The following is a 22,918-nucleotide window of genomic DNA, read 5'->3' as shown; positions in this document are numbered from 1 at the left end:
AGCTTCCTGTGCAGTGCTTTTCCTGTGTGACCCTCTTTTTTTTTTATTGGTCTCATGGGCAGCTACATGTGCGTGTTACACAGCGTCACTTACTGAGTTTATAGGATATTTTTTCGTCTCATCATCACCAGTCCAACATATATTTCACATCGTCTATTTGTGTGTTGTGAAACCCCACTGTATGTGTAGTTGTGACCATAATGCACTGGGGACAAAGTAGGTCGTTTTGTTGTTGGTTTTTTTTGTTGTAGTTGTTGTGCTCTTCGTGTGTGCATCATTTATTACTTTCTGATTTTTAAAGTGGAGTGTTTGCTTTTTTTGGTTGTTTTGTGATGATCGAAAGGATCAAATAGGGCGTTTTTCTTTCCTTCCTAAAATTCCTGAATCATCAAAATTTGCCCTCCAGCTTAGCTCACAGAAAACATCTTTGCGTGATGGCGACACAAAAACATACTCACGTTGATGTGCACACAGTATTTTGGCCAAAAAATGTTTAAATCTTCTTAATAAATCACAATCCTCTTTCCCTGCTGTTTGTGTAGGTTTTGCCAGGCAGAGCTGCTGCTCTGCGATGTCACTGCCTTTTAACCCTGTGGCACTGCTTTATTTAAACCTTCTTAGTGGGCCAGCGTAACATCAACAGGCAGGCTTAGCACACAATTGTCTCCTGTAGAGCTGAATACACAGACCTCCACACACTTTGTTATTATCCTAATAATAAACATGTTAGACAAACCAGATGTTGAGTAATTGCAAAATGTGCAAAAAGGATTAAACCTTATTCCTGCACATTGTTTTCAGAATATATAGTATGATGTTAAACCAGAATCAATCAAATATTATTAAAACACATCAAAGTGACTTCCAGCCAGTCCGTCCTTAGCATCATCAGCATCTCATAAAAAAACCAAACTCAACAAAGTAACTAATAAATATTAGAATGGGATTTTGCATATCTAGTAAGAAAAATAAGAAAACAGTAGCGATAGACGTTTCCCAGAGCAGGTCAGCTGTGTAAAATCTACAACAGAATCTAAACATATGGAATTATAACCACTCACAGACAGTGTGGGTCGGTGGTGACCTCAGAGGACCACTGGGACTCACCTCTACATGTTGACAAGTCTGGATCAGTTTCCCCATAAGGGACTCCAGCTCATTGTTCCTCTTGATCAAATTACTCAGGTTGGAGTCCAGGGCTTGCTGCAGCAAACACAGAAAAAAAAAAGAGACAAGAGAGTGAACAAATGAAAAGAATACATGTCTGGGACATAGATGCAAAGAAATGGAAATGGAGGGAAGAGCTGTAAATCAAAGGAGGATAAAAATGCAACAAATCCTCGCCCTTAGGTTTTTCTGTTTACACGAGCCAAAGATGTTGTGAAACAACCTCAGGTGCTACATCACAACAACAAAAAAGTTGTGAAGAAAGCGGAAAACAACTACTTTCTAGAAAGCACAAGACAAAATGAGCAGAAGTGTTTGATTCCTCAGCGTAGATTCAACAAAGAACAGCAAAGAGCAATGTTTTCTCTTCTTCTTCTGCACAAGCATCCTCAGAGTTGAACAGTGTTCTTCTCTCCTTTAGAAGGGGTTTGTTTAGAGTCCACATACCTCTGAACGCGGGTGATAACCCTCGTCCCTGTAGTGCCTCCTCATCCTGCCCTGTCCGAGCCTCCGACAGAGAAGTCTACACTAGGAGAGGATGTGACTGGGACAGTCACTCCACTGAGCACCAAGCCATGCGCAAACCCGGCCAAGCGGCAAATTAGGCATCAAAAGCTTTCCCTATGAGAGCACGCAGCAGCGCTCTTGGCTAACGAACCGGCAAACAGGTGACAGCACGTCAGCTCTGTCCCTTAACGCTCCTCCCCCTTTTTTTTTTTGCTTCCCTCCCCCTTTTCCCTTTTTTTTTTGCTGCTTTTCATCTGCTCAGGCTCAAGCTGTCTCCTTTACTTCTAAGACCGTCGTATTATTGCCAAACCGAGCGTGCTTAAGCCGCTCTGATGCCGCGTCTCCACTGTCCCGTTAAAAACTGTTTTCCAGACGAATCTAAGCTCAGACTTGGTGAATGTTGAATTACCTGCAGGTCTCAAAAGTAGTTGCATAGGTGCACTGGAGCAACAAGGCCAGGACAGAAAATTGTCCAAGATAGCTTCGCCGGGACACACGTATCCAAATACATTTGGATAAATCCTTCTGCTTTGGTTTAAAATGCTAATTCAAACTGATGTGCTTTAAATTACAAAAGCAAAATAGCTAGATAGGCTACATAACAAGCTAAATTCCCTTAACCTTTAACCATGCTGTAGCAGCAGTGTAAACAAAGCCAGGTTCTGATGTTGGATTGAGGATTAAAAAGGAGTTACCCCAGAGGGAATATTGAATAAGCAGCAACAGTAAATACAGATAGAGATGGTGGGATTTGTGTGTTTTTGTGTGTGTGTACTGTAGTGGCACTGGGGGGCTTAATGGATGGCCTTAATACGGTGATGACACACAAAAGCAAAAAGCAGCATAAAGGTCTGCTCGCAGAGAGGAGTATGGCGATGTCGTCGTATTATCATCCGAAGAGATAAAAATAAACTAAACCTCTTAAAGGATGATGAGGAGGACGGGAATCACAACAAGAAATCAGCATCTGCATCATGTGCAGGTCGATGTATGCAGCAAAACGCACACATGCATACTTAAATGCAAACAGAATAACATTTGCAATTATGTCTACATACCAACCTACTGTTCACAAAGCAAACTTTACATCTCTGCGTGGGCACATACATGAAATACACTATGGCATGTACCCAAGGGAGCAACATACAGCTTGAAACAACATGTCAGGGATTTAAAAAATGAAACCTGCCGTCAGTTTCCATGCCTCTGTGTGCGGTTGCGAATCTACCCTGAGTGCGTGTGTTTATTTGTGGTCGGGTTTGGACATGAAGGGGTTAACCCACATCTACAGTGTCCATGTTGCCAAGTAGTATAAATCTTGAGGAGCTGAACTGCCTGCCAGGCCGTCAGGTTGATCACCTGTCAATCCTGCTTGTTTATCCGCACTATCTCTCTCTCTCTCTCTCTCTCTCTCTCTCTCTCTCTCTCTCTCTCTCTCTCTCTCTCTCTCTCTCTCTCTCTGTCTGCCTGTTCTCCTTTTCTGCTGCCAGTCTAGGCCGGATTGTCACAAAAAAAAAAAAAAAAACAAACAGCGTAGACAGTGTCTGTGTAAAGTTAATCTCTGCTTTGAAGCAGCAGAGCTAAGCTATGTTGATTTGATTAGTTTGCAGATATACAGTAAGCCAATGGATTCAGATTATCTTGGTGTTTAGCTGCATGGAGGCAAAATGGATGCTGCATGCAAAGTCTGCTTCACAACCTAAAGCCAGTACTCACATACAGTGTACTTTACTTGAGTATTTTTTGCTACTTTTTCTTCACTGCTTTAACTTTAGTAAAAAAATCTAGCACCTGCTTTTTGTAAACGTGTCCAAAAATGAAATGAAGCCTATATATATATAAAGAGTTTTTTTGTTGTTTTTTCATAGGTGAGACATCCCGCCATGTGTGACCTTTAAAAAAAATAAAATCCAAACAGTGACAAGGTGTTCAGTCTGGAATCCAACGTACCTTATTGGCAATAGAGAAAAGATAAACTCAACTGTAGGAGATGAGCAGCGTTGTCAGGTCAATTGAAATGTAAATACATGACTAAAAATAAGATTTATTTTCCTAAGTGTGGTCAGCTGACAGAATCAGAGCCAGTTTTTTTTTTTTTTTTTTCAAAGTAAAGCTGGTTTCTTCCACAGCATCTGCTCTTAATCAGTGGGGAGCTGTTCTGCTGCAGCACACTCAGATCCTCTCACAGCTTCTTCTTATATCACCCAACAAGAATTTGCCCTTTGAAACCGAACTTTGCATATGTTTCATCAGCTAACGTCTTTCTTTCAGTTTAAAAATACAGCTTGTACGGCTCCATATTCCACAACGCATCACTTTCATTTTTATCTCATCAATATTTTCCTCCATTTTTATATATAAATGAGTAAAGCCCTATCGTACATGTGTGACTGGACTAAATCACCCCAAAGCAGTGCTTATCAGTACTGAATGTACACAAGGGTATGCAGGAGGATCACACACTCAAGCACACACACACACTTAACCATAGATGGAGACAGGTCGTCAACTGAAGTTCAGAGGAGCTACATCTTTTTGAGATTTGCTGTGACATTGAGCAGGATTGTGTTCTCAGGAATCCGAGATGAACTGACAGAATTTCACTCCATTCTCTTTCTTGTTGCTCTTATATACGTGAGTCTGTGTGTGTGTGTGCGTCAGGGAGAGAGATCAGAGGAGCGTTAGTCACACAGATGAAGGTGAAACTTTGTACAGAGAGAACAAAGGTGGACAGCTGAAGAGCAAGATAGAAATTAAAGTAGCAGTGGTGAGACCGGTACTGAGATGATTCATCTTTAGTTTACTGCTGTGCTTTAAGATGTGTCTGCCTATTTTTACACTCGTCTGTACTGTATTTACGTCATATTGCCAAGTCATCATTGCATTGGGTTCTCTGTATTTGATGAAGGCACCATTGTCTTTGCTCGACACCCAGTTTTCTGCTTCTGAGCTCCTCCGTAAATTGGAAACAGTGTTTGTATGTGTGTGTGTTCGTTTCAGTCTGAGAGACAATCAGATGACTCCTGCAGAAGAAAGTAGCACCGACTCAAAGGCAAAGCACAGCAGAGAAAAAAGAAAACACAGCAGGGAGGGAGCGTTGCGCTGGGGGAAATGGGGAAAGGATGGAGTGTGTGTGATTGTGTTTGATTGAGAGACAAGAAGGCCCAGAGCAAAGGCAACACTCAGTACACAACGTAAGAAAGCAGACTACACAATGCACTGTAAATTCTCAAATACTGCTTTTCATTTACTTCACCCAAAGATAGGACCGGGTCTTTTTATAGACAGGGGACTGAGACTGATGGGCTTGAAACTTTTAACCATAAGCAAAACTCACATTTTCAGATCAGTGCTCACTCACTCTTTAAGCTTTATGTTGATCTTCATACCAGACTGAAAAACAACAGCCTTTCTGGTTAAAAGTTTCAAACCTGTTGCACCTCTGCTTCACTTCTAAATTACTTCTGGAGGTCAGAAAAGCTGGCATTGCACATTAATGGATCACTTAAAGGGAAGTATGATGAAGTTAAGGCTGAAATATGAATAATAATAGCAATATTACAGGAGGAAGTGAGGGTCTAAGTGTATTCACAGTATAAAAGATGAATGAGACAGCTGGAGGACATAAAGGTAAATATTACACTTATCAGCAAGGCTGTGAGTCAGAAGTAATGTTCTGTGTATGCTCATGTTTTATTGTGCATGTTGGCACTTGACAACCCAAAGTATTTTGTTTCAACACTAAGGGACATCTGATTAAAGCAAATGGATTACTGCATAAATTCAACAAACCTGACACACACGCACACATGGCAGCTCCCATCTTTTATCCTCAAGGTTCTGTCTCCTCAGACCCAGAGCCAAGGACTTTAAAAGCTATTTCCAGCTGCCTTCTCCGTCAATTTCCTGTGACGGGGGTAATTTTATCTCTGAAAAAGGATGGGTGTTCCCACAATAACCTCCATGGCTCTTATCAGACTCACCACCACTGAAAAAAGGAAACTATTCCAATCATCTGATATTCTTATATTTTTTTTCCCGTGGTGAGTAGGGATATCTCAAATTCCAGCAGACCAGAGCAAAAAGTGATATGCATGAAATGGTCTGGAAAATACGACCGAAACAGTTTCAACTTGTCAGAATCCAAAATGAAAGAAAAACATCATATCTGAGTGAAAAGGGGAAAAGGGATGTCTGCAACATCTTAAGTAGTTCAAGTTTAACCATTGGGTTACCTGACAAACTCAGGCTTCCGTGCCTTGACTTACTTCCTCTTTCAAATTCCTCCAAACTTTTCTGTCTTTATGAATTAAAAATCAGATGTGTTGTTCTGCATAAATATTAAATGGCGACTGGGTTGTTTCCCATGGTAATTAGTTAAGATTGAGACCTCATTTTATCTCCTTCTCTGTTTCTATTGCTATTTAAAAACTCTGTGTCACAAAATCTTGCCAATTAAAAGCTTCAGCTCATTTCAGAATAGCTGGAAAGAAAAGTAACATTCTGTACAGTTAATCAAGCCAAGGAATTATTTCAATTAAAGTTGACATATTTTCCTTTGTCTAAAGGCTGTAAAAGTTTACATTAATTGTTAAGTTTACTTGTGTTACATTACCATAATTGAAGATGAGATTGCTGTTGTCAGGATTTGTTTTGCATATGCAGTGCGTGGGTTTACTGCACGCTTTAACTTAATGTGTGCCATGCAATGCTGCCACGCACAGATAAAGAAAAAAAAAAGGAACATTTGTTTACTGAAATGAATTAAAGTTAGGGGAACTGACATGTACAGAACTCTGCATTCTACTGGGAAACAGAAATTAGCCTCAGGCAGAGATACATTTAAAGCTTCACTGTAATTTAAGATGCAGCAAAACAAGTCAGTGGTTTGAAAAGAAGTGGTAATAATAAATGTGGTTAGGTATAAACTGCCTTTAATTTAATTGTTGATATGCAGTGTATCCTTTTTAATTAGCCGCTCATCCTAAAATTGAACTTGTGTTTGTAAAATCAGCAGCTCTGTGGGTACAACATGACAGACAAGTACTGGAGCTTCCACACAGAGAGTGATCACTCGCCACGTTTTTTTTTTTAATATTCAAAAAGTCACATCTTGCATTTGTGCCCTTCCCCTTTAATGCTGATCCTGTGAAGGTCATCGGGGCTAATGTGGTCTTAACCCGGGGTTTACTCGTCATGTGCCGTCATGTGCCAGCTGGCTGGCAAGAGGGTTTTGAGGACTAAACAGGTGGTCAAATCCCCTCCAACTTTTGGCAGAAAAGGCGCATCTGTTTTGTGTGTGTGAGACAGGTGATCCTGTCTGTCTATTTTCAGATTAGTGTAAGGGTGCAGGGCAGATGGGGGGGGGGGGGGGGTCTCTTGTGTATCTGTGTGCAGACATGCAATTCTTGGTGTGTGGCTGTGCTTGTGTGGGTGTGTGTGGCTGTGCTTGTGTGGGTGTGTGTGTGAGCACAGAGATAATGCTCAAAAGTTAATGAGGCAGTCATACATGCTTTGTTTACCCATCTGCTCTGAATGTCCTCACAAAATATTGTGACTTACGTACAACAGCAGCACATGATTTATTTATTTTGAGGATTACATATAAAGCAGAGTAGTGCACCAAAAATTTCACTTTGATAAATCCAACATAATATATTGTCATATGTTAAAAAAAATTATTCCTATTAGTCTCTGAGTGCAATGGTAATCTCTAATTTCAGATTTCTAATCTTTATTTTCAACATTGCAGAATAAGAAACGTATTTTTAATTTTTTTTCCCCTGTTGTTTATATGCACAGTCTCCCAACTTCTTTCAAAGTCTTGTTCTATGTTTAGAAGCTGAAGGATTAAGGCAGAAAACACCAGAGATGAATGCGTGCATGAAGTCCTCAGGCAGTTCATTTAAATTCAAACCTATAGAGTTAAACAAAGTGTAAACGACAGGATACTTGCACCTGTATTTCACACGTGAAGCTTCTTCTGCAACTTCTCTGTGTTTCTTCTTCTGTGAGTACATATACAGTATACTGTGTTTGTAGTACACAAACCATGATTGTATGATGTATGACACTTCATGCTTGTTGTAATGCATTTAAGAGGAATTATGGTCGTAGCTTTTCTTTGAAAAGACAGGTAATATTTGGCAACCTGTGCACACGTCAGAGCAAGGAGAGATCTGCTGTTGCTTTGATTTTTGTGTGTGTTATATCACATAATTAGCCTGTATGATAACTGCTGGGTGTGCTGACCTGTGCTATGTTACGCTGTCTCTCCGGATGAATGGAGGGAGAGGGGGGAAAAAGAGGAGCATGATAATTAGAAACAGAAGCATAATAATTAGATGATGCACTGACCTGTAGCTTTCCTACTAATTATTCTTCTCTGCTTAAACTTGCTGAAACACGCAAGATGAGACGGTACAAACACACCAACAGCAACTCTGATGACAAAGGACATCAAGCTCATTATTTAAGGCAGAATGGCTTAAAAACTAAGTGGTGCCAAGCAGCAGATTGCCCATAATAATAGACGGGATGGTGCATTATGGCTATGTGTAGATTTCAGATGACCTCAGGGAAATAATGACCAGTGTGTGGGATGGATGACTTTTATTTCTTGAGGAAGACACTGCTAGTTCTTGAAGTAGAGTGTTAGCGAGCTGCTAGTTTCATATTGAGCACTAATGTTTCAGTAACAGCTGTACCAGTACCTGTTCTTCTCTGAGTACCTCAACTTGGAATCAGTTCTTGTGATTCAGTTTCTTCCATTATATCACTGAAGCCATGCCCCCTCTCTGAGGACGTATTACACTACTTCTATAAACTACTTCACACTTGAACATGTGTTGCAAACCTCTGATAAAAGGAAAAACCTGTTTCTCATAGGAGTCACACCATGGCAGTTCATTTAGCAAGGCGGAGCCTCTCACCACGTGAGTGTGCAGTAGGTCGTTGCTGGAAACATTCCCTGAGTAAACGACGCTTCGGAAAAGTTAGTTTTTTTCTCTCGCTCGTGTGAAGTGTAATGACTGTGTGAGACAATCAGCATGGCTGAAAAATGTTTGTGCTGGGTCTGATTAATCCACAGAAAACCTAAGATTTTGTTTTCACTTCCACCAAAAACAGAGGTCAGATTATCAGGCTGTTATCAGCATCCATTGGACGTCCCAGGTAACATTGTACCCCCTGTAAGCTCTTGTGTAACATCCACATGTGCCACACACACACACAAAGACACACATACTGCCTCTATGGCCATTACCGGCATGCTCTCATAGCCATGCTCAATTAAGCACACCTACACCCAGCAGGCAATTGTCGCTCATTAACCTGCAACCTCATTGAAGACACCATGCCTCGTCACTAATGACTTTCCCCATATTCACTGTGTGTGCTTGCCTCAGAATACCCTCCTGGCACAGTGGCATGGTGTAGTGATTATGCTAATTGCTTAATTATTCAGGAGAGATAATAAGTCAGCGTGAGATGATAAAATCTCACTTGATAATTGACTTAGATACCTGGGTAAGGATAATAGGAAATTTCATGTTGTGGAGCAGAATAAAATGAAAGGACCAGAGTGTAGGATTTAGGTGGCTCTACTGGAAGAAGTAGAATATAATATTCATAATTATGTTTTCATTAGTGTATAATCACCTGAATTAAGAATCGTTGTGTTTTCGTTAACTTAGAATGAGCCCTTTATTTCAACATAAGGAGCGGGTCCTCTTCCTCAGAGCCTGACATGTTGTACTGCCATTTTTCTACAGTAGCCCAGAATGGACAAATGGCATGTTTTTTACATTACCTGAAGGCCACTGCAGGGGAGGGGTGTTCAATTTGTTACAGTCTGAAACTTCACCCCTGAATCCACTAAATTCAACATACCGGTCCTTTAAATATTAAAATTCAATATTTACTGAATGTCCAGTGTAAAATCAGCCTATCAAGGCCAGATCTAAAACAAACAGTAGATCAGCTTCTGTGCTTACCCGGAGTTTTTCATAGCGGTCGCTCAGTGCTGCCACCTGGTGGTCCCTGTGCCTTCCGACCAGTTTGCACAGCGAGCAGATCAGCTGATCATCAGTGACACAGTACATGTTCACTTTCTCCTCCTCGTGCTCCAGACACTGGAGCCCTCTGAGGTGGGAGTCTGGCATGGGCTCAATGAGCCGGTGGCCCGTGAACGGCTTCTTGTTGGGGTGTGTCGCTCTAAGGCATTCCTCGCAGTATGACACCTCGCATGTCACGCACGTCTTGACAGCATCCTGTGGGGGGTCCTGCTCGCAGAACTGGCACTGGACCGGTTCGGGTGGCGTACCTGGGCTGGACATGGCGGCACTGACAGGTACCAGAGCCAATCGGTTGCTCCCTTCTTCGCTGGGAGAGTTAGGCCCACTGTGGGGCGCAGGCAGCGGCAGTGGTAGAGGGAGCCCAGCTGAAGATGAGGCTCGCTGAACTCTGTCAATAATGTTCTGCAAGGTCACGTTTCTCTTAAGTCCTTCTAGTCCACGCTCCGGACTCAGAGAAATGACATATCTACAGGTCGGGCACTGGAAGGCGCCGATGCTCTGAACAGATTCGTTGGTAGTGCAGTGGGAGACGAGGATGCGGTGGGCGCAGCCGAAGCAGAGGCTGTGGGCGCAGGGGAGCAGAAGTGGGTCTTCAAAGAGCTCCAGGCAGATTGGGCAGGTCAGCTCTGACTCCAGAGTGTCCATCCTGCTCAGAGGAGGCCAGGCGGGACCAGGCGCAGCGTCAGCGAAATCCAGAAGAGCCGCTCAGCTGTCTGTAGGCCAGAGACAGAGATAGATGGGAGGAAAGTGAAGAAAGAGAGAAAAAAAAGAAAAAAGAAAGCACAGGGATTTGTGATTAAATGGTGTGAAACGGCTTACTTCTCTCTGCTTTCTTGGGAGGGCTTATATCTCAATGGAGCAGACCACTGAGTGGACTTAAAGAATGGCAGAGTGTTAAGTGCTGGATTTTCTGAGTCTGTTTGAAAAGTGAAAATGAGGGAAAATTGAAATCCTCGGAGACTAGACAAACAGAACACTTAAAAAAGTTCAGTATGCTTTATCATCAGATATTTAGATCTTTAAAACCAACTGACAGCTGACTGTGAAACTTCCACTTCTGTCCACAGATGTTTGTGGCATTTAAATTCTCCTCAGACAAAGCTGTTGATAGAACAGAATATTAAATAATAGCGGGTGTGACTGTGGAGCTGCAGACAGGAGATTCAATCCCTTCTCTCATTGGCCTTGTCAAAATAACACAGGAGTAGTCAGACCAGGATGAGGACGTGATAATTGGTGCCGAGTTGTTGGAGTGAAATGATGGAATAATTACGTGTGGATGTCAAAGACATGAAAAACGGGAACAGAAAGAAACACCAGAAAACAACCACCTGGGACTCGCACACAATGCATAGAGCCAAACTTGAAATGAGGATCTAAGATCTTCAAAGTCATAGTGTGTCTGGCATCTGTCTCTTTGTCTAGTGGTTCGGCAATTATAACATCACCAGAGGGAGACAACACATTTTATTTTCCAACTTATGCTGACTCATGATGGAGAAAACCAGTGGAGATCCTCTTCCAGAACAGTCCATTGCCCCATGCCATTAAAGTTAGTTTGCACCAAGCAGTTAAAAATAAATGAAAATAAAAGCAGTGACAGTGGAGAACTTATTTTTGGGTTAGAGTGGAATCTTTTTAATATGTGTTAAATTAAATTTTTAACACTGAGCTCTTGTGTGGCAGTGGGTGTGGTCTTGATTATTTGCTGCAGCAGTGGCAGCTGCAGCCACAGCTTTAGTCGCTCATTAATTAGTGCACATGTCCATTTATTCCCCCTGCAGAGGAGCTGACAGTTATCCATCTGACCCGGCATGCTGTCAGTGTGTCTCTAGGTTAATGGTAGCTCTTGTGTGTATAGTTTGTGTGTGTGGGTGTGTGTTCGTGCAGCTTCAGACAGAGGACAGCTAACCTTGTTATATAAAGAGGCAGATTTCAAAACATGTGACAAACTTTGAGAAAGGCAGCTGTAATCCTTCACAGGTGGTCTCAGTCTACCTGTAACATCAGTGGTCAAGATATTATGACAAGATGGAAAAAAGTTTCCAGGTTAACAGAACCATAAATGATTATCACCTTGATCACAGAGGACATGAAAATCAATAAAATAAACAGTTCTCCAATTTATTATAATTCTGAAAGTAAAAGCTCTACAGATCATTAATAATAAGAAATGCTTATATCCGAGGCAGGAAAAACAACCACTCCTCTTCCCACAGTGTGGTATTTTCAGCAGATGTCACTGTTTACTGAGCTTAAGGCTTGTGTGCATCTGAGTGGACTACCGCAATCAGAATATCCCTCCTATTTATTCTCTAACCATCTTTACGCATGGTTTCCTTTCATCCTACGAAAAAAGCAAATTCTGCAGATAAACCGTCTTCTCTTTAGCTCTCTGTAGTCCAATAACATTAATTTGCAGTGCAAATGAGCTGCAAGTGCAAAAGACAGACGGCAGGAAAAATACTGTGCACAAAGAACATTTTTAGATTACAAAAAATAAAATAAATAAACTGATGTGAGTCAACTTTGATCTCTTATTTCCAAATACGAGAGGGAAATCCTAACTTTGAAATGAAACAAATATGGGAGCGTATACTGTAGAGGGAGAAGAGGACAGATACAGAGTCGGGAAGATGGAGGTGATTCAGCAATCACATGCTTCAAATGAAATGAAATGGGTATGTTTGGAGGGGCTGTAAACACAACAAATCCTTAGAGACACACGCACAGTCACATTTATACGTGTCGATACACACACAAACACAACAGCAGCAAAGAGCCTCCCTCAGGTGTTTATGTTTCCAGAGATATTTTGTCAGTGACGACTGAAGGGACTACAGTATATCATGTTGTGTTTGGCCTGTTGTTTACCAGGTCAGAACATCATCATTGTGTCCTTAGACTTTCATGTCTAGATTGAAATGGAAGTAGAGCAAAACTGTAGCAGCTTTCTACAGCAAAACAATCAGTTTTGTTTTGAAATGAGGGACTAAAGTTTGTGTAGGAGGATGAACACTGAAAGTTAGATATTTTCTTTTGCATGCATGAGCATCATACATAACCATGGTGTCTTTATACTCTTGTTTAATCCACAAACAATTGACAGTATGCATGGTAACCGCAAGGCAAATCCCAAAACTTTTCCATTGGGCTGCCATTTTCCATTAGAAAATTTGCAGCTTTAAGTCTGATGCTGTATAATACAAACGATGTGCAGAGGTTAGTTCCAAAATCAATAATAGTTTATTAATGTCGGTGGCCAGGTCCAGCAGTAAAATACACCAGCAGCAGTTCATTAACGGAGATATAATTAAGCGATAAGCTAAAATCTCTTAATGGACAACCTTTTTTTTTTGTGCAGTCCTTCCCTGCACACAGCTGTCAGACAAGGAGCATAAATAGCAGGCAGCATTTTACAGAAGCTGAGAAAATACAGAAAAAGTTCCTGACAAAGCTGGAAAAGTTGGACATTGATGGAGCTCTGACTGGTTTCTGTTTGACAGGAGGGAAACCTGGAGGCACTAAAGAGAATAAATCCACCACATACTGACAAAGGCAAACACACACACACACAAACCTAAATGTGTGCTTGCATGTAGACATGCATAGTCACACAAATCCAGATTGGCAGGTGAGACAGGGTGAAATGCCTCTCAGCATACCATAGGTGACACTGTTGAACCATGCACTGAGATGACCGAGCAGAGAGCAGAAGACAGCGTGTGTTACCGAGGAGAAAGGAGGATAGAGGAGCATAGAAATGGGGAAAGCTAGAGGGAAAGAATAGAGGAGAAAATAGGAATGTGAGAGGGGGAAAAAAAGGGACTGAGACTGGAGGAGGAAATTGACAAAATCCAGGCGAAGTTGTTTATTTTCCCACCATCACTTTGTGCCTCATGGCTGTCAGAGCTGCCACTGTGTGTGAAAGGCTCATCTCCTGCGCTGGCACCAATGAAACGTCAGTACCGATACAATTCAGTGGGGGGCAATACAAAGCTGAATGAGTAGTGGAAGAATCCTTCACTGCCTTGTTCCTCCTCCTCTTCCCTGCAGCTTCTGCATGTGAGCAATATATGATGTTTCTTAGCAAACAGAAACGGATTTAATGTTCCACCCTCTTTTGTTGTCTGCCGCCCCGTGAGGTCATGATCTCCGTCTGTTTTTGGATTTTGCCTGCTTTCTCCCTTTTTTGGACTTGTTTACTCTCTCCGGCTGCTCGCCTTTAACCATCCTCTACTCTGAACTTTGAGCAAGTAAACCTAATTTTAGTCCCACATCCTTTTGTCTCGAACAAGGAGACATTGTAAGTTCACCAGGACAGACTGGTTATAATTCCAGTCGAGTTGACTCTTGCAGTGTACTACCATAAGCTGAGACTAAAGCCTAATAATGATTACCTTACGATTAATTAAAAACAAAGCAGCATCTCTGTCCTGCAGCAGTTGCTCGTTTAAAACCGTCATGTGACCTTCTGAACATGGCTGGAGTCCCTGTGACCTTTCCCACATGGAAAACAATACAGGCTGATATGTGAGAGGGATGTTAGCTGTGGGTTGGGGCTCATCCCTTCAAAAGAATCAGATTGACGTCCCTGTATCTTATTCTTCTTCTTTCTCTGTTGCCGACAGTTTTCATTTTTCTACCTCCCACTGTGTAACCAGAGTCAAATGTTACATTTCTATTTTGAGGGTTACAAATGTCATTGCCCTGATGCCGTTCTCAAATATCTGGTGTTTTTTTTTTTCTTTTTGCTTTGAAAGAAAACCTTCTTTATGGTCTCTGATCCATAAATGTCAGTGAATAACCTTTTGCAACTGAACCTTTTCTTTAGTGTTACGTCAGTATAAAAACCTCACTTTTAATATTTTGAAGATGTCCACTGGCTGCATGGAAAACAAATAAGACTGTCTATGGCAACAGCTAATATATCCCATTAAATCCTACAACTTTTGATCTCTCTTCCTGTTTATATTTGGGCCGACTCCCCCATTAGTCTGCGCCATACTTCTAAATCTTTCATTAACTTTGGGTCCATGGAGGTTGCTGCTTTCTTTTCCACTCATAGTTTAAGCTGTTAAAATTTTCATAGGAGCTCTTTCTATCCATTTTCTAAAAATTGATTCGACAAGAGCACAATGTGGCCAAAAAAAAAAGGAGGCTAGAGAGAGTCTGTTTTTGAAATGGGAAAAGAATGTGAGTGTTTCCTGCCCTTCTGCATAATACATAGAGCAGCACATAATGCTGATGTTCTGCTAATAATTGTTAATAAGTGCGGGTCTACTCACAGTTGCTTGTTGTAATATTTTAACAATAAATGCTCTTGACTTTCTCCTCTTTAAACGCTGCTTCAGGGAAATTTTATTTAATTTCTGTTTCAGCACAATTAATATTCCAGCAACACCGTCGCTCTGCAAAGTGAGCTCAAGCAGTTATAGCGGGACAGTGGGGAGTGAATCCATTTCCAGATCACTCCCAGATAATTATAGGAAGCTGCCAAAATCTATGTACCCTCCTCTTTCGAAAAAACACATGTGGGTGGGTGAATGGGTCAATTTGGTGAGTTGACATGAGCGGCTGTGGCAGTCCACGGAGTAGAACGGAGAAGTAGGTCATCCCCATTCACCAGGCTCACATAATCACCACACACAGTGTGTGTGTCTGTCAGTGTATGATTGTGCTGTTTCAATTCTCTCTGAACTCACAGGAGGCAGAAAATAGCAAACACAGCGAAATGTTGGAACCAAGCGAAAGACCTTTTCTACTGTCCCATTTTTTGGAACAAAAATTGGTGTCTGGTTAAAATTTGAGATCAAATTTAGTCTGAAATATGATGACAGCAGATTTAATGTGACAATTTTAAGATTTTCATTTAAATGAACATCTGTTAAGTTACTGTCACTGAATGAGGTAATACAGTGGCCCACTGATGACAGTATTGCAATCTTTATATGTTTGCGAATGACAAACTGGGTGTCTGCGTCAGCGTTCCCTCTGTATTAAGTTACTGCTAATGCAAAGCCAATATTTCCTACTGCTGCAGCTTCACATTAAAAGCATTTAGCTGGTGAAGCACAAGTTGACTCTTATTATGAAGTAGCCACCAGGAAATGCAGTTTTCTTGTCAGTGAGATTAGCACTTAGCACTATTCAAAAATATGTCTACACAACAAGACAAGACAGTCATTTTAGGTGTTTTTGGGCAGCGGCTCAGTTTGAAATGTTGCCGTGAGTAATGGAACAAGAAGGAGCAGCCTCAGTGAGCGGAGGAGCTGCAAGTGACAGGCTGCACACCTCCATCCTCTCAGCGTGGTAACCAGCTCCTCTCACTGCACCCTGCTGTTCGCAGACTCAAGCTGTTTGCAGCATGGAATCAGATCAGCTACTCAGAATGATGGCAGAAGGCCAGTTATCCCCTGATTTCTTTATTAAAATAATAGTTTAATACTTTAACAGCAAAGGTAGTAGTAGCTCTAACCAAACAGTAGCAGCTTGCCAAGTAAAATATGTACATTTTACCACTAACATTTAAGCATTGCAGCTAATTGCAATTACATCACAGATGTGATATTGTTAGTATCACATCTTTAAACCTTCCCACAGACATCACCTACTTTTGCAGTGGGGACACACAGAGAGAACCACTCCTCAATTATTCACATTTTTGCAAAAAACTAAATAAATTATTGACGTTTTCTTTTTGTGAATTATGGAACACAACCTCGACCCTTTTTCAGTTTTTATTGGCTTGTTTTGTTTTTGTTTTTTTTTAACTTCCCTGTCTGTTTCTCCAACACCTAAACCATTTGACACCTTGTTTACCTCGGTCTGTCACAGAATTTTAAAGATCCCTCAACTGCTTATGAGATTTGCCATTCACAAAAACCATAATCTGCTTTCACAGCAGCAGCGGATAGCGCGCCATGACAGATTAACCCTCGACCTCACAGAGTCATCTAGTACAAGTTATCTTTGTCAGGGTCATACTGTCCGTGCCAAGGTCGAAGCGAATTTCCTCTGCAAATTAATTTTTAATTTCTTTTTACGAAAAGCAGCCGTGTGGAAGGAGTGCCGATATGCTTCCCTGCCATATGAAACAAAGGCAAAGTATTTCTCTAAAGCCTTACATCATTTCCTAGCAAAATATTTGTCTTGGCCACTGCTTGTAGGAAGTATGTGACAAGTCTTGCAATGCTTGTGCTGGAAGAAATTAATTTCACATAGTCCACAACATACTGGCTCACAGGTGTTGGTGGTGTAAGTCTAATTAGGACAGAAGAAGAAAAAGTATGCTTGGGTGATGCTCATGCCCAGAGCTGGAGCTGGAGTCCAAACTCCACTTTTTAGACTGGCCATAAAAAGCTGGGAGCTTTAGATATGAAATTCAGAGGAGAATTAGATTTCCAAATCTCTGTCATCTCTTCACATCCGTCCCTCTCCTCTTGTCTCCTCCCCTGTACCACCACCACAGCTTCCCCCGTCCTCACCCCGTATGGTATGAAGCTGCATTCTCTGGGTCATTAATAAGTTAACAACACTAACTGTTGCCACACACACACACACACGCACAATGTTTTTGTCTGATTCCAGGCACCCTGCAGCGTTGAGCCCTAATCCGCTTCCTGCCACACCGGCCGTGACCAATCACAGCATTTCATGTTCTGAAGTGGTCAGTCACACCTAACAGGATTGGCCGGTCGTAGTCTGGGATGTCAGGGCTATTAGTGATTATGATAAAGGGTGACATTTGTGATTGTGGGGTGTGTGTCTCTGTGTGTGTGTGTGTGTGTGTACTGTCTGGGATCTTGCTTGTGTGATCCAGATCGGGTACAGTGTCGCATATGAAATTAGATGTGATGTTTGGGGGCCAGAGATTATAGGGGACAAAAACAAGTCTGGTGTTGTCAAGGACATACAGTATTTCATCTGGGTGAATGATCTTCACACCCATCACACACACATACCCACACAGTGATGAGAATGTGAAAGAATTTCTTAGGGGCTGAACGGAAATTGTTGGGGTGGAATGATCTTCTGAAACTCAGACTTCCCTGCCTTTACCGAAAAGAAATATTACACTGCCCTTCTCCAACCTTCTCTACCTCCCTAAGAATTTGTTTATGGTCCCTTAATGCTTGCTGTAGCTTGAATAATGCACCACGCTGGTGGAATTCACTATATAGTTCAAAGTGTCAGTTTTTGTATCAGGAACCGAACGCATCAGGGACGTGATGCACTTTAAGAATTCACTTTTCTGTCTTTTCCTCATAGATAAATCCCAGTGAAGGTATCTGGTCTATCGCTTACTCGCATTCCTTCATTTCATCTTATTGGCATGGTAAGAAAATAGAAACCTTGAGCATGTCATTTAGGATGATGGAGCATTCACTGACGAGCTCCTGTGTGCCATATTTCCTTTAGTTAATGCCTCCTTCTACGATCAGTTATTCCATAATGCATTAATGTTGCCTCAAAATATGTGCTTAGGATTCCCTGGTGGAGATGAAAGTGATTAAATAGTGGTTATTCCCCAAAGTGCTAAATTATCATTGCAACTGTGATTGGATAATGAAATGTTTTCGACATGAAAGTCCCCCCAGAGAGCTGGCAAGGATGAGGTAAGCTAGTTTATGCATGTATGAACACAGCAGTAGTGTGATAAAGCCTAAGCATGCAGCATCTGCATCATGGCTTATGCAGGGAAGCTGTAACGGGGTCATGTGACAGAGGCAGATTTTCTCATCTGAAGTGAACTTGTGCCCGTGCAGCACGAATATTTCAGCTTGTTTTGCAGTAGTCATGACTTGTTCCATTTGAACTTTTATACTTGTTCCTTCTTGTTCCAATATACAGACACTCATTTCTGAAAAATTACTGAGACAAGATGTTTTTTATTTGAAACAGGTTGAAATATAGGTTGAAATATTTTTGCTGCATCTGCTGATTTTCTTTTTTTTTGCCTGTTTTTGATGAAAATGAGGATTTAAGGTCTTAATTATAGAGAGAAACCACTTTTTTCTCTAGAAAGCTGTTTCTTTGCACATGTGACCACAGTTTAACCCGAACATGCCTGAATCGACCCTGTTGACCTACATCAGAGACAGCATTGTGTGTCATAACACCTAACATATGGACAGCTTGGGGATATGTTTACAATTGCGCATGCTTTTGAGCCCTTTGCATATTTTGAGTACGAACGATGGCTTTACAGAGCAAAGTGAGACTTCACCTGGTCTGTGTTTATACTGGGTGAGACAGGAAGGAATGAAAAAAACATGATGCTGAACTTTGGAGAGCCCTCTCTTGTGTCAGATTCTCCAAAATGAGGTGACCTGACTTTTAACAGCTGTCGGTCTGCAGCAGATTAACCAAAACCCCTCGATGCATATCAAATGGCCACATCAGACTCACAACCTGAGGAGGAAAAATAACTAAAACCAAGCAGTGGCTGACACCTGTGAAGGCACTGCCAGAGAGTCACTGCTTAGTCTGCTTCTAAAGGAAGATTTGTCAAATCTGTTGTCTTATCAAGATTATAAAGGGAGTCACTTTAGTGTTTTACTTTTGTGGATACCTCACTGAAGACCCCCAACAGTTATGAGACTGTAGGATTACAGTTTGAAGGCTGCTCAGCGCTTCTACATTCAAAGGAGAGATTTAGAAACACCTATTTCTTTTATTGCAAATCATACAACAAGTCAGTGTTGAAGCCAGCCTGGATGCATTGAGAAAAGCAAAATCTGGTGCTTTACTGCCTTTATCTCTAAAATTCCCTTATAAGAAAAGTGGAGCAGGCTATGATCGTATATTTATAGCTCAGATGTTAAAGGTTTTGGGTAATACCTCACTTAGGATTTGTAAAGTAACCTACTGTAGAAGCTCCTGACAACTGTAAAAAAAAAAAAAAAAAAAAAGTTTGAGGAACCACTTATCCTCTCCACAGGACTGCACAAGCTGCCAAGTCTCACTGAACCGATTGTGCTCATTGTCACAATTTCTGAAGTTTCCATGGCAACATTGCACTCTCATCTTATTCGGTTGGTGATTAAAGAACGCACTGGGGTGAATAAAATGAACTGAACTGGAGTGGAAATAGGGGGAGGATGTGAGCAGGGGAAAAAAAAAAGTATTCCAGTCTGTCTTTGTCCTTTTTGAAGGATGTTTAGATAGCAATTAGTAGTTTGCCCCTCGAGCGTCTGAAGTGGGCAACTGCTGACGCTTTGAAGATCAAATTAACCAATTAAGGAGTGATAAGAGTCTCATGAGTTATACCTCGCCATTTTATCATCTAAGCTACACACTGGTGAGATAACGGGATATTTTGAGGGCAACATAAGGGGCTAATGCTATCAGTAACAGGCAACGTAAGTTTTCCTGAAAACATTTTTTCCTTGTGATTAAAAGCAAAAACGCTCAAAGTAACTGCTTGGATGTTTAATACAATCAAGAGAGCACCTTTACTGCTTTGACTGTGTCTACATGGTTCCCACAGTCAGTCTTCAGGTTGGGGGGGGGCTCTGAGCGCTAAGATGCTTTTCTCAAGCTCGCCAAGGCTGACAATGCCACTGAAATGTGTCAGGGGAAACAGGAAAAGACACAGCAACAATACTATTGTTGCTATATTGGTCGGCATCGTGACAACTGCAAACCAAACTAAAGACAAAGCCTTTTTGTGCTTTCTAGTCTCCGTTTGTCAGAGCAAATGCTGGTACAGCAAACTGCAAGCTTATAGTCTTCAGAAGTATCAAAACTTAAACTTTTTGTTCCCAAATGAAGTTTTATTTAGAAGTAAGCTCTAAACATGACTCCCACCCTCACTGCAGCTGAAATCCGACACTTCTGTACAAATTTTAAAGCCTTTTCAAAAACTTTTAGTTCAGAAATCTTGATTTTTAGGACTAAAATCACACAGTCACACACAGCAGTCACACATGCTTCCATTTAATTCAAAGTTAAACTAGCACTATAACCTGCACTTACAGTAGCTTCCCTCCCTTTAGTTTTCATTGTCTTATAGATCAAAACCCGAACTTGGATTTTCTTGATCCCTTTGACCCATAGCAGGTGAGAAGGATCAGTGGTAGCGCTGAGCCTGTGGCAGCCAGCTGTCACACACACGCTTCGGCACACACAAGACACATGCACACATACGCACGCACATGCCCAGACACGTAATAAACATGCCTCAGCACACAGGAGATGCTGTGAAATCGAATAACCTGACCTCTGAGAGGCTCGTAAGAACAGATATGACGGAGTCGTACAAATGTGAGTTGGTAACATGTAGTCTACTGTGGCAAGACCTGCATGTGGATGTGTGTTACATTCACATATACACACAACATGTAGGAAAAACATACCATCCAGCTAAATATGTCATCTCCCCTCTAGCTGTTAAATTAACACTGTAAAACTTCCTCCCTCTTAAGTGCAAAAAAAAGACCAAACATTCGGGACCTTTAAAGCCACACTCTCTCTCACTCACTCGCACAACTCGCACGCACTTCCAGCACTCAAGTACACACACATTTTAAGCATCCCTCAAGGCACTGTCTCCTGTCTTTATGTGTCTTGGGCTTCAAGCAACCACCAAAACACACAGTGGCTCTTTGAAATTGGGTCACTCAAAACAGACTCTCACACGCAGCATAACCCCACCCACACACACACCGCACACACATGCACACACACACAATTTAATGTGCTTCTCTAGTCGGCATACAAAAATGTCAGGGTCAGTACCTGTAAACCTCTTAACTATAATATCCAAATTTCAGAAAAAGAACAATCCACAGAATTCACCACAAACTTAACTCTTGAGACAATTCTGCATTTGTCGAAGTTGACCACAGTTTAGGAGACTCAAAATTAAAGTTGTGGTAAAGCTGGAGGTGCTCAGAGCTCAAAGAATGATGCATTTAAACTAATAAGGAATAAACAACTCATTCATAATCAAAGAGACCATATGGTGAAAGCAGACTCCTTGTTCTAGACATAAATTCAGCAACTGTTCCTGCAGAAGTTTGTTCTCGACCATCATACAGATGGCTCCACAACAGTCATTGGCTGAGTCCCGAAGCCACTGCTCTATCATTATCATTCCAGTAATGCTGGCACTCATCTCTTCCACTCCTCATTTCCACTGAGAATAATTTCTGAGCTGAGATGGAGGGTGAAAGCATGCGGGAATCCCCCAGGGACTCTCACAGACTTAAGTAAACTAAGAGGAACACAAACTGAGACAGGCCCCTTATACAGTATGCATAAGAAAACAAAACAAGCTCCCCTCTCCTCCTCTTCCTCCTCCTCTTCCCCTCTTACCTTCCACATGATTAAAATCCCATCATCCACAAACAAAGTGAAAAAGAGAGGAAGAGAGAGAGGTGGGGAGAGAGAATGGAGGCTATCTTTGGCTCCCTCTCTCCTCTGTGGGACGCAGTAACAGCAGCAGCAGCGGCGGCAGAAGCAGCGGCGAGCAGCGAAGTTGGGAGTCAGTGAGGATGTGGATACGTCTCCCTGACTGTGTCATCACCTCTCATGACATGTTTCCTCCCCTGCCTGTATAAGCCTTTCCATCCTGACCCGGCAGAGAGAGAGAAAGAGAGAGAGAGAGAGAGAGAGAGAGAGAGAGAGAGAGCAGGGACAAACTAGTGCACCGCCCCCCTCTATATCTCCCCGCCCTGCCTCCTCCTCCTCTCTGTCCATCCCTCCCCCTCTGTTTCTCTGTATTTAAATCTGCCAGTGGGCTGCCCTGCCTCTAAGTAGGCCAATCACTGAACCAGTGGGGGTGGAGTCTGGGCTGCCCGTGTGCAAGTGTGAGTTTGCAGTCAGATATGTCATACAGACATTCTGTGAGCATGTGTGTGTGTCTACTTGTCCTTGCTTATATTGTTGCTAGCGTGTATTCTCAACTCCTTATTCTCAAAAGTTAGTGTGCAAAAAATGGCCAAGTCTTTTATTTTGAAGGAACTAACAAAGGCTGGCCCCCAGCAGTGTGTTAGGATTACACTCCTGTCTTGTGAGTACTCACTCCATCTCCCATTCAGTTCAACTGGAGCCTGCGTAACTGACAAATCCAAGCATGCATTTCTCGTTTCAGTGCAGACTCTTGACCATCACCTCTGGGCTCACTCGCTCGCTTTTGTTCAACTTTGCACTACAAATTTTCA

The 22,918-nt window shown here is 41.9% G+C and overlaps 1 protein-coding gene across 1 annotated transcript in view; it reads right to left on the bottom strand.

Annotated features, from left to right (window-relative positions):
• The window catches only part of LOC121178183 (E3 ubiquitin-protein ligase Midline-1-like), a 34,574-nt gene extending 12,282 nt beyond the window's left edge, over window positions 1–22,292 (bottom strand). The window contains exons 1-3 of the mRNA XM_041032723.1: window positions 22,071–22,292; window positions 9,669–10,462; window positions 1,108–1,203 (exon numbers count right to left, since the gene is read on the bottom strand). Of these exons, the coding sequence (XP_040888657.1) occupies window positions 1,108–1,203; window positions 9,669–10,394 (822 nt within the window). The 5' untranslated portion in view covers window positions 10,395–10,462; window positions 22,071–22,292. The remainder of the gene's footprint in view (window positions 1–1,107; window positions 1,204–9,668; window positions 10,463–22,070) is intronic.
• Window positions 22,293–22,918: the final 626 nt, after the last annotated feature.

The sequence above is a fragment of the Toxotes jaculatrix genome, chromosome 24 (assembly GCF_017976425.1).
Source record: "Toxotes jaculatrix isolate fToxJac2 chromosome 24, fToxJac2.pri, whole genome shotgun sequence".
Classification (NCBI taxonomy): Eukaryota; Metazoa; Chordata; class Actinopteri; family Toxotidae; genus Toxotes; species Toxotes jaculatrix.
This window is presented reverse-complemented; position numbering and strand designations above follow the sequence as displayed.